Genomic DNA, 11,743 nt, shown 5'->3' on the forward strand with positions numbered 1-11,743 from the left:
AACAAGAGTTAAAAGTCATGCTGCTTCGTGGTACTTACGCTCTTAATCTTGTCAGCAATTACACAAGACCGACAAGTTTGAAAAATATCTTCACGACTTGCTTAAGAGCCATAAATCATTTACCTCATCGGCCAAGGGATCATTACTGTCGGAGTTATTCAACCAAAGACAAATATGACATACATAATCCATTCGATTCGGAAGAAGGAGTAAAAAGTGACGAACCAGTTAGGGAAATAGTCAAAAGAAATTCTGCAAGCTACTGGAGGTCTTTGTTTCATGTTTGGAGAACGCCAGCTCCTGCACTGATTACTGGTCTTGCAGGTATGTTTGTATGCACTGGTCGAATGTTAGCTGTTGAATTCACAGCGAAATTGTACAAACTACCAATGCAGTTTTTTGACGGTCAACTAGCTACTGGCTTTTTGAGTAGTTTTAGTTCTAGTTGCAGATTTTGAAAAGTCTGTAGTTCGAGTTCTAGTTCTAGTTGCGTATTTTGAAAAGTAACTAGGCCTACCATAGTTCTAGTTGCACATTTAGGAAAAATCCAGTAGAAAACGCGTGTCGTCATTTGGCATGGTTCATGATACCAGTGTTCTATTGTGTGATGTTTTTGCAGCCATTGCTAGCTCAGAGTCGTCACTACTAACAGTGGCGTAGCCCGAGGGTAGATTTTGGGGGTCAAAACCTTTCCCATTTAAACTCGAAACCCGGTCCATTTGAAATGCCGATTCTATCTCATATATTTCTTAGCTCATTTACAATTAGGTAATTACTATAATCAGTAAATGGTTAGTTGTGTTATTGTTAGGTATTGCAGATATTTAAGGTCATTAGTTCTAGTTGCGAGTTTTGAAAAGCCAGTAGTTTGTACAAGTCTGCTTGCCAGCTCAATGTATTTAAAACTGAGACCGAGCCATAGTGATACATATTAGCTTGCTCTTTTTTGACACAGGTCTTGCACCGTTTGTGGCAGCGCCTTCATATATCTACTGCACTGCAGCTACATTCGATCCATTTATCATTTCTGCCCAACTCGCATACGGAGCTGTGATCCTCTCGTTCGTCGGCGGTATACGTTGGGGATTTGTGATCCCATACCGTCATGGTGGGTTAATTTTTGGGATTTTATTACGAAGATTAGTGGTTGTTTGACTATACGATTTCCTATGGTTTCATTACAATTTAAATTTCTTTCATTTTTGATCTAGAATAACTTATTATTGACCAGTGACGATATTTTCACAATTCACAAAGACTGGCACTTTTTTACCTACTTTTTTACTTCTACTTGAGTACTGTACCAGGGATGGCTACTTTGACCACCTCTGCTGACACATTGTTCCTCGGTATGGCCCTGGTCTTGCTCTATAGCAAATCTGATCTTACGCAAGAAAATCATGTTTTCGTTCATGGATGTAGGCTACTTCTCGTGCGTGTTATAATTGACTGTAACTTACCAGGCTCAACGCACATGGTGACGTGGCGAAGCATTATACAGAGTGTTGTCCCATCTCTTATCGCGTGGTGTGGCGTCCTTCTGCCTGATTTGACCGCAGGACTGTTAACAGTAAGTGAAATTACAAGTGACATTCTACTTCACTATACAACACAACCTATTCTTCAGCATAACCCAAACTAGTTGGCCTACATTTTCTGTAATCTTCACAATGCCACAGCAGTGTTTGAATGACTCGAGTCAACTCATTACATTCAATTAACTTGACTCGAGTTGCTCTGCAAAAAATAATGTGACTTACCCAGAACTTCAGAAGTGTGCATCGACTCGTGACTCGAAGTGAAATTTTCAAGTCAATTAATCGGTGTCGACTAAAACGCTGTACCTGGCTGTACACATACTGGTGTGGCATGTGAGGGTCAGCTATCATTCAACCATAGGCGCTGAACTCAGGTATGCTAGGTATGCCGCGCATACCTAGGAATTTTTTTGGGTATGCGGCATACCCAGAATTCGGTTTGGTCTGTTACTGACTGGCTGGTGAATTGATCGATTTAGAAATAAGCGTTTCGTAGTGCTGCTGAACGCGTAAGTAAACCGGCAGCAATACGTTCAGGCGCTTAACAAAACTCCGTCCTTCAGTTACAATTCAGTTCGGATTCCATTATAGAACACCCTCCATAACAACTCGGCTATGCGCCTGAATATCTGATCAAACGCGAGTGGTCAGAAGACGCAACGTGAGGCAACAAGACCGGGAACTCGATACTAAAGATGTCAATTTCTATATGCGCGAAATGTTGCGATTGTCATCTCCTGCTGTGAAGGAACATGATATCTTATGCGCCGGCCGGAACTATCGCTTCTTCTGTGATTGTGATGTCAGACTGGCTCAGACATTGAACAATGAACAATGAACATGGACGGAATTGATTGAAATACATACTGACCGTGGACAGACAGCGGCGTAATTGATTTTGACTAACGCTAATACTAAAACAGAACGATCATAAAATGTCTTGCAGGCTCTTGATATTGAAACTTCTAACTCCTATGAAATCAAAGTCACTAATGAATAGAGTCCAGAACAGACTTTCTATTTGGGAAAATAATTCCTGCAACCTTATTAGCCGTCGCCGAAGATGCGTATTCGTTTGTTCTCGAGGCGGAGTGATTGAAATCTCCCGATTGTCGAATATGTTTGTTTCTGCGCGGCACGCGACTATAGGCGCAGAAGCCTGTCTAATCTTGACGGTCGGTGACGCCGGTATAAATCAAACACAGTCCTTTACTACAATGATTGAATATGTAATGACACAAAGTAGGCAAGGGCAGAGTAAACGTAGGATTTATAACAATGCTTGACCGCAAATCTTCCAACCGTCCTTACAAAGTAACCAACAGAACAGTTCTACCAATTGAATATATAGAAAAAGAAAAACGCGAGTGATGATGACGATTACACCGATCAGTAATTAAAGAGAAATACACACGAAATAAGGTAACGCCGTACGCGCGCGCTAACATCCACCCCCCCATTGACTGGTCACAGTCAACCGAATAGTCTCTCTCCAGTAAGTGGAGTTTTTGAATGGGTCTCGTAAGAAATCCGCGGGCCGCTTTCAATTTGAACGTCCTCACGAGGCCATCTTTGCTTTTAAATGCCTTCACGATTCTGCCGACCTTCCAATTCGAGCGCGCATATCCGTCGTCCGCAATTAAACAAACGTCTCCGACGTTTGGAACCGAATGTTCGAAAACCCATTTCTTTCTTCTGATCAACGTCGGGAGATATTCCTTCGACCATCTCGACCAGAAATGACGCAACAGCGTTTGAAGATAGCGAAATCGCTTCGAGACGTTGACACTGGATTTGGCCGGGAAATTCGGTAGATGCCGCAGTGGTCGACCAATTGCTAAATGAGCCGGAGTGATTGCTTGCGGATTCGCGGGATCGGAACCGATATACGTCAACGGCCGCTGGTTCATCGCACACTCGATATCTGTCAAAATCGTGTAGAGTTCAGTGAAGTTCAATTTTGCCTTACCCAGAATCTTTCTGAGAGGTTCTTTAATGGATCTGTTCATCCTCTCGTAGAAGGCACCGCGGTGTGGAGCACGTTCGGTAATGTATTTCCACGTTATCCCGTTGTCGGTAAGGAATTTTTGCAGAGCTTCATTGTCTGGCCGCTTTTTAAAGGACGCGCGTGTCGAAATCTGAATTAAACGTTCAGCCTTTTTGAAAGTGAGTTGGTTGTCGCATATAATTTCTCTACACCAGCCACGCCTGTTTATCATTCGTTGCAGAGCACCGATGAATTCCTCCGTGGACATATCGTTGGTCAATTCCAAATGAATCATTCTACTGTGGGGGCAAGTGAACAAGCAAATATACGCTTTTTGCATTGCGTCGTCACCTACTTTAATATAAATTGGCCCCGTGAAATCCAACCCGACCTCAGAAAATGCCGGAGAAACGCAAATGCGTTCCTTTGGAAGAATGCCCATTTTCTGTTGGAGTGGTTTCGTATTCCAATGTCGACAAACGATACAATTTCGCAATACCCTTCTTACCTCGCTCCTGATATGAATAATGAGGAAACGCTCACGAAGAAAAGCGATGGTTGTGTCCTGAGGAGAATGAGAGTTGCTTTCGTGGACATGTAGAATGAGTTTTTCCACTAACGGCTCCTTGGCGGGAAGAATAATTGGAGAACTCGTGAACTCTGGTAAATCACACAAACTCAACCGATCACCGGCAGCGATTAGCTTATTATCGAGGTCTACTCTGGGATCCATGTCTTTAATTTTTGATTTATTCGACACATTCATACCTTTGTCGAGATTTTCCAATTCGCTGCTAAATCTTGAGCGTTGAATCTGACGTAAAAGGAAGTATTCCGCCATCCTGAACTCATTTGGTCCAACGAATCGATTGGTGCACTCTGGGTCCATTTTCATGTAGTAACGATGACGCCAACGCAAGATTCTCGCTGTAATACGAACAATTTTGGGATAGTTACCGTAGCGATCCACATAAAAAAGAACTGGTGGCTGTGTGATGTTTACCAACACGCGAGGAGTTGCGGTTTCTGTGTCGACTTGCGGATTCGGTTGGTCTAGGTGCGATTTCACAGGCCAGTCCGACTCTTCAGACTTCAGCCAGCCCGGTCCTTGCCAATAGGTTGAACTACTCTTCAATTCCTGAAGCACCATGCCACGGCTATGGTAGTCTGCTGGATTTTCGATGCCTGGACAATGTCTCCAAGCGTGTGGGGATACGAGATCATGAATTTCCTGAACTCTGTTCCTCACAAACGTTTTCCAATGTGAACTTGGCTTGGCAATCCATGCCAGAGCTATCTCGGAGTCGAGCCACAAATAGACTTTATCAATACAAATTTCAGAGCTCAGTGCATCCAAAACGTATCTAGTTAATTTAGCCAGACAGTGGGCTGCCATTAGCTCGAGTCGCGCAACAGATGTCGATTTCAATGGGGCCACTCTCGTTTTAGCAATCAAATACTGGGTCTGAATATTGCCTACGTCATCTTCAGCTCTAATGTAGACTACAGCCCCATAAGCTCTTTCGGAGGCATCAGCAAAACCATGAAGCTGCATGGAATTTGGAGAACGTATTCGACAAAAAAGGTACCGTGGAATTTTGATGGACTCTAGAAGCGACAGCTCGTCGGTCCATTGTCGATACTTCTTGGCGAGTGTGTCGTCAACCGGATCGTTCCAATCGAGTTTTCGTTTCCACAATTCTTGCATCAAAATCTTTGCTGTGATAACGAATGCTGAAAAAAATCCAAACACGTCGTAGATTTGACTGAGCTTACTCAAAATAGATCGTTTTGTGACGATTTTATCCTGCTCAAGCAGTTTGGGTTTTACATTACAATACATGACATCCTGCGTCGTGTGCCATTTCAAACCGAGAGACGAGGCCTCACCATTGTTGGCATCATCAAGATCGAGAACGCAATTCGGTAACCGAGCTTCCTCGGGAATGCAATCCATGACTTCTCGATTATTGGACGCAAATTTGACCAAGGACCATCCACCGTCATTGAAAAACTCAACCAAGTTCTTTTGCTTGCAGACAACCTCTTCAACGCTATTTCCACCTACATGAATATCATCGACGTACATATTGCGAACGATTTCATCGCCCAAGTCGCAACCAAATTTATCAATGACATTCGGCGCAGTATTAGAATGATGGTGGATTGTTTGAATTGCGAGGAAAGGGCTTGACGAGACTCCGAACATTATTCTTTCCATGACGTAGACGTCTGGCGTTCTGCGCGATTCGCAATTTCGCCAAAGGTATAATTGGAAACGCTGATGATCCGGATTAATAGCAGTCTGGCAAAACATTTTCCGAATGTCCCCGCTCAAAGCAATTTTATGAGTGCGAAATCGTAGAAGCACAGCACCTATGTCGGGTAACAAATTTGGGCCCTTCAAAACGCAATCATTTAGCGAATACCCACAGCCATTTTTGGCGCTTGCGTCGAAAACAATTCGCAATTTCGTGGAACAACTCGCTTCACGAAAAACCGGATGATGCGGGACGTAGTAATGGGGAATCGCACTAATTTTATCCAATTCCGCTTGTGACAATTTTCGAGCGAAACCATTGTCCACGTAGTCCATGATTGTCTGATCGTATTTAGTCAATTTATCAGGGTTTTTCCTTAGAACCTTTTCTGTTGTTAGCAAACGAGAATATGCCTGCGCGAAATTGGGCTGCAACTCTATTGCATCGCGTTTAAATGGTAACGACACGCAATACTTAACCCCATCGAACGACACTGAATCATTGAATTGCGCAATCGCGTCAACCTCGTCGGAAGTATGAACCAGATCCTTTTCTGTAAGCCCAATGCAGTCTTGCTTCCAAAATCGTTCGAGTTTGTTGTCCAACAGTTGCCAAGGATCCAATTCAGAGCGCTGTACTTTTGACGAGCTTCTGGTAAGCAAACAATTAAAAGAACGATTAACTGAAGAATTACGACTACATGGTCCAGCCAATACCCAACCGAACATAGTTTCAATTGCAAATGGTCCAGATTCGGGGATTTCAGGACTAATAACCGATCCTTGCATCAGTGAAAAATAATAACGTCCTCCCAATAGTATATCCACCGTACCGTCGTCCCTTGGGAGAGGGTCAGCCAGCGGCAATCCGTCAAGGTGTTTCACCTGATCGCAACGTAAAGTGATGTTATCTAAGGGCGTGCAAATAACACCGTCTTGAACGAACGCTTGAACTTCAATACAGCCTCTCGGTTCTGAATGTAATGGTTCCAGATTGAATGCGACTAGATCCATTGAACTAGAGGTTGAACTACCGCCAAATCCACTAATATTCATTTGTTGGCTTCGAATAGGCGGTAGCTGCAAGTAATTGGCGGCGTTTCGGGTGATAAAGGACTTCTCCGACAACGAATCGAAAGCAATGCGAACACGCCTAGTCTTACCCTGGTTCGAAATTTGCGCGAGTGCGGTGGGAAGCAAGGTATCAATTTCGGAGTCCGACGTTGCTGATCGCCTAGCAGTGGATACCATTGTTTTCGCATTCGACGACTCCAAGACGTGCAGTAGTTGGTGATGAGCTTTTCCACATCCTTCGACCTCACACCGGGCTTTGCACTGATAGAACTGCTTAGGATGTCCAGACTCACCCTGCGATGCGAGACACCTGAAACACACCTTTCCGGGATTCGTTAACAAACCAGACATTCGTTGAGCAGGGGTTGATTTCAGAAATTCTCTACAATCCAGTAACGGATGAGACTTGCTGCAATATGCGCAGAGAGACGACATAGATTGAGTTACCAAAGACTGAGCGGAATAATACTTATCGGTGTTTGAGGTCTGTTGCTTTGTCTTTGGTTGCTTCTCCGGCTGCTTGGAGCTAGACCTCTTTAAAGTGTCCATAGTCGCCAATTCTGTTGCAATGAACTCAAACATTAGATCGGACGAAGCTATCTCGTTGGACTCTATCAATGGGCTGATTTTACGCATCCAACGCTCGAGTAATTTCTGAGGTAGCTGCGATTCCAATATCTGAGTGAACATTTGATCCCAGGTGATATTATTCTGAGTCAGTATTGACCTCTTAGCATTAGCCCGGTCTAGCATACCTCGCACTTTGTCGAGTTCGAAATCTACCCGGTTCCCTTCGAGCAGATCTTTAATGTGACTGCGAACAATCGCTTGCGTCCTGCCGAATCGTTGCAGTACCGCAGCAATCGCCGGCTCATAATTAGTCGCATTAGACGGAAAGCCGTTCAGAACACCAGACGCCGATCCCTTCATAGCAGCCTTCAAATAAGTCATTTTGTAAAATTTACTGACCGATTGGTTGTTATGAACAAGTGGTTCAAACGCCTCCCAGAAAGACGGGAAAGAAAGTATGTCGCCATAAAATGAGGGCGGATTCACACCGTTTGGTAGACTTCCAGCCGTCCTGTCAGCTTCGTCAATCGCTTTCAATTTCGATAGCTTTGACCTGGCTAGAGGAATGTTAGTTAAATAGACTCGACTAGCGTCTTTCAAACCGTCAATAATCTCGGTCTTCAAGTCGCCATCTTCCAATAGATCAATTTTACCATCTACGTAGGATTTCAAATCCGTCATGGACATCTCGACCGATTTCACGTACACTTCAATTTCTTCGACTGAGTTGGAAGTCGTGTACTTGAGTTCGAGTGCCTGCAATATTTCCAGAAGATCCTTATTCATTCGCTTAAATCGCTTACCAATGACTCTGGGCAAATTGGAATCTCCGCTAGAATTGGATTTATCTGCTTCCTTGCGAACGTCGGTGAAGAATTGAGTTAAATTGTGTCTCTCTTCTTTCGCCTCCTGGCGCATTCCTTCAAGCTGAAGGAGGAATCTTTTTTCTGCTGCTTCCTGCTGAATGATAAACCTTTTCTCCGCTGCCTCTTGCTGTTGCTTCATCAGTGTAAACATCATCATAAGGTCGTTGGGCTTCTCGGTCTGAAGTGAAAATGGATCGGGCGAAGCCGCGGATTTATCCAGCACCGGTGAATCTGGCGATTGCGTTCTAGATGTCTCCAAATTGTCGGGCTTACACTCACGAGCTTTCTTCAGTCTTTCAGATAGCACGGCCTTGTTCCCAGTGGTTGGCAATTCGAGAGCAGCAAGTTCTATACGCATCTCTTCAACGGTCATCTTGGCGACAGTCTTGAACGAAGGAGCTAATCGAACTTTCTCGTCGGTCGGAGAGTGTTGCAGCGGCATTCTGAAACTAATCGTTTGTCTTCAAAGATCAGGGCAGATAATGGTGATTGCTGAATTGGTGCAATCGAATGCACTCTGACGATGAAACAAATCAAATCTCCGTTGAATAATACGGATTGGATTACTTTGACTTGCTTTTGTAATCGAAGCAAGCGTTGTAAATTGCGGTTGTTATAAATTGTTTCTGCGCGGCACGCGAAATGTTCGTGTGGCGACTATAGGCGCAGAAGCCTGTCTAATCTTGACGGTCGGTGACGCCGGTATAAATCAAACACAGTCCTTTACTACAATGATTGAATATGTAATGACACAAAGTAGGCAAGGGCAGAGTAAACGTAGGATTTATAACAATGCTTGACCGCAAATCTTCCAACCGTCCTTACAAAGTAACCAACAGAACAGTTCTACCAATTGAATATATAGAAAAAGAAAAACGCGAGTGATGATGACGATTACACCGATCAGTAATTAAAGAGAAATACACACGAAATAAGGTAATGCCGTACGCGCGCGCTAACAATGTTGCGGAGATTGCGAGCTCGCTAATTGACTACACAGTCGCACGCGTTGGTAATCTTATGGTAGCGTGATGTGTCGAGTACATTACACAAGGATGCCGATCCGATCGATGTATTATCGGCATTGGTGCATGTTCTTAACCATAATAAACTGATGCTACCTTGGAAATTTGAAATGGATTCAATCAATTCAGCAAGCGGCCGGCTGGCTACGCGGCCTGCTTAATCATGTCGTAATTTTGTCACCATATACAAGTGCCAGGTGATATTGAACGCTTGCGAGTCGGCTAATTTGCCAATTCTGGCGCACTATGACGTCAACCCTTTGTGACGTCGTCGATCTCGCATACCTAGAGAAAATTAGAGTTCAGCGCCTATGCATTCAACGACTGTGCAAACTACGTGATTAGAGCTTGTGTTGTCATAGACTAGTAGTTATCTATGTGTCGTATATGAATATCTGTTTTATATAAACTGTTCAGCGTTCATTGTGACAAAACTCTTGTATAATATAAGGAACTGATATAGTTTATACTTCTCGTCGATAAATGGAGCAGGCTTGAAATGTATCCTATATATATCTAGTTAGGCTGCGTATTGCATCATATCAATTTGTTTTGACTTTCTGAGGTTTCGTATTCTGTCTTCGATTTTGACTAATTACAGACTGAGGCTATACAGTTGCTTACTTCGTTCAGCAGTTCTACGTAGGTGTGAGCTATACAGCACCCTACTGCGTGCCTGGTTCAATCTATTCGTTTCTTGATTCAGAATGAATAGCCACGTGTGGGCTACTCGCTACTTCAATCATCTTGTAAAATGTAATGACTTGAACAGTGCCTTTTTGAAAATTCGACTAGATATGATTTGTGACTAAACGAAGTGACTTGTTCCCAACAATGTGCCGCTGTCTGTGACTTGTGTTATCAGCTAGAGTTTTTCATCAGAATGGTAATTGAAGAGTCTCTTTGACGAACAAAACTTCAATATCGAATTGGATAGCATATTCCTATAGAAATAAACCCAGATATTTTCAGCTGACATTTGCCAGCAACTAGTTGAGAATTTGGCGATACCGCTGTCGGTATGAAATCTTCTTTTCAATTCTTTACTATTAGCTGATGATTACCCCTGACGAGGATTAGCCGAAGATATTCTAGTTTGTTTCAATATGGACATACTCTTAAACTGGAATGCTAATAACATAGTCTATCCTCTGAAATTGGCAAGTAAACTAACATCTCGTCCCCAGGTATCGTTCGGACTGACGCTATCTCTATACAATGATCTACGTATGTTCGGCGACTATCCAAAATGGATGTTGGGTCTGCGTTGCTGGTTGACAACTGTAGCAGTCGTGATGCTACTTGCATCCGTAATCCTGGTGGAGGAGAACAGACTCGCGAAAAAAACTAGGAACAAATTGTCGGACAAGGAAGTTTAGGATCGCTTTTTATTTCAATATAGAGTTATATATATCGATCAGACGTCTGGAAGAGTGGTTCGAGTTTCAAGCATGTTTGAAATGTGCCGCAATTTACGACTTGGGCTGGACACAGAGATTCAAGTATCAATTATTATGATTCGAGTTGAGTAGTGGGAGTCGGTTTATTTGGGTAAAGAAAATATACGCCTTCAAGCAGATTATTGCCACAAAAATATAGTGTCAATACTCTGTTTGCACCGTTGGAGCCTCCAATTCTTGGTTCTCAGTATCGGAAAACTGGTTGTACAAGGGTATTCAAAGAATGATTATGAATTACTCCACTCGAAGTACTCGATTTTGCCCAGCGATATTTATTACGAAGGTTCAAATCAGTGCCTCGAATAACTTATTAGGAGTGCGCACACCTGCGAGTCAGTTGGATTTATCATGCAAATTCGCCTTGAAACGATAACTGTATTCTGTCCTCATGATTCGTGAGTTCAGTTTTTGCTGTTGAAAATTCGTGACAATAAATCGCATGCAATGTTGACTCCTCGCTGATAGCTTGGACAGGTAGTGACTAGCCAGCGTTGCACCCGAGTCATAACGCTCCTAATCAGTCGATCTTCTCTAGTTTTGACTAGAGTCATTTTCAATTCACCACCGAGTCAAGTCCAATTCAGAGAGCAGAGGGTCGAGTCCGAGTCGTAGTGTTGACACTCGAGTATGAGTCACTTTTCAGTTTTGGATTTGACTCATATTCAACCCACTCTTGACAACTCTGCTCAGATGATATCGAATACATTCATAATATAGTAATTTCCCTCACTGAACCAGTATTGATAGATGAAATGCCAATAATGTTGTAACTTTTGCAAAATTACAATGAAATATCTGTCTTGGCCGTCGGAGTCTCGTGTCAAATGATTTCCATGCGCAATGACTCGAGTACAAGTCGAGTCGATACACAAATTGAGTCCAGTCATGACTGTGTGGCTAACTAGAGATTTTCCAGCTGAGCGTTACCAGTCCCGTCTAAATGGACTTAAACTGGCATCCATC

The 11,743-nt window shown here is 43.2% G+C and overlaps 2 protein-coding genes and 1 long non-coding RNA gene across 3 annotated transcripts in view; 2 read left to right on the forward strand and 1 right to left on the reverse strand.

Annotated features, from left to right (window-relative positions):
* LOC145438659 (uncharacterized) overlaps positions 1–11,743 on the forward strand; it is a 157,813-nt gene that overhangs the window by 26,050 nt on the left and 120,020 nt on the right. The gene's annotated exons all lie outside the window — the stretch shown is intronic.
* Positions 14–10,737, forward strand: LOC145438626 (transmembrane protein 69-like). The gene is made up of 4 exons (XM_080315974.1): positions 14–324; positions 956–1,108; positions 1,464–1,570; positions 10,508–10,737. The coding sequence occupies exons 1-4, from the start codon at positions 18–20 to the stop codon at positions 10,697–10,699; spliced, it is 759 nt and encodes a 252-aa protein (XP_080172100.1). The 5' UTR covers positions 14–17; the 3' UTR covers positions 10,700–10,737.
* On the reverse strand, positions 2,747–8,709 carry LOC145438623 (uncharacterized). The gene is made up of 2 exons (XM_080315971.1): positions 8,575–8,709; positions 2,747–8,185 (listed from the first exon to the last, which is right to left on the reverse strand). Exon 2 carries the CDS (start codon positions 8,114–8,116, stop codon positions 2,846–2,848), a length of 5,271 nt encoding a protein of 1,756 aa, XP_080172097.1. The 5' UTR covers positions 8,117–8,185; positions 8,575–8,709; the 3' UTR covers positions 2,747–2,845.

The sequence above is a fragment of the Botryllus schlosseri genome, chromosome 5, assembly GCF_051294905.1.
Source record: "Botryllus schlosseri isolate E-star chromosome 5, Bs_hap1, whole genome shotgun sequence".
Lineage (NCBI taxonomy): Eukaryota > Metazoa > Chordata > Ascidiacea > Stolidobranchia > Styelidae > Botryllus > Botryllus schlosseri.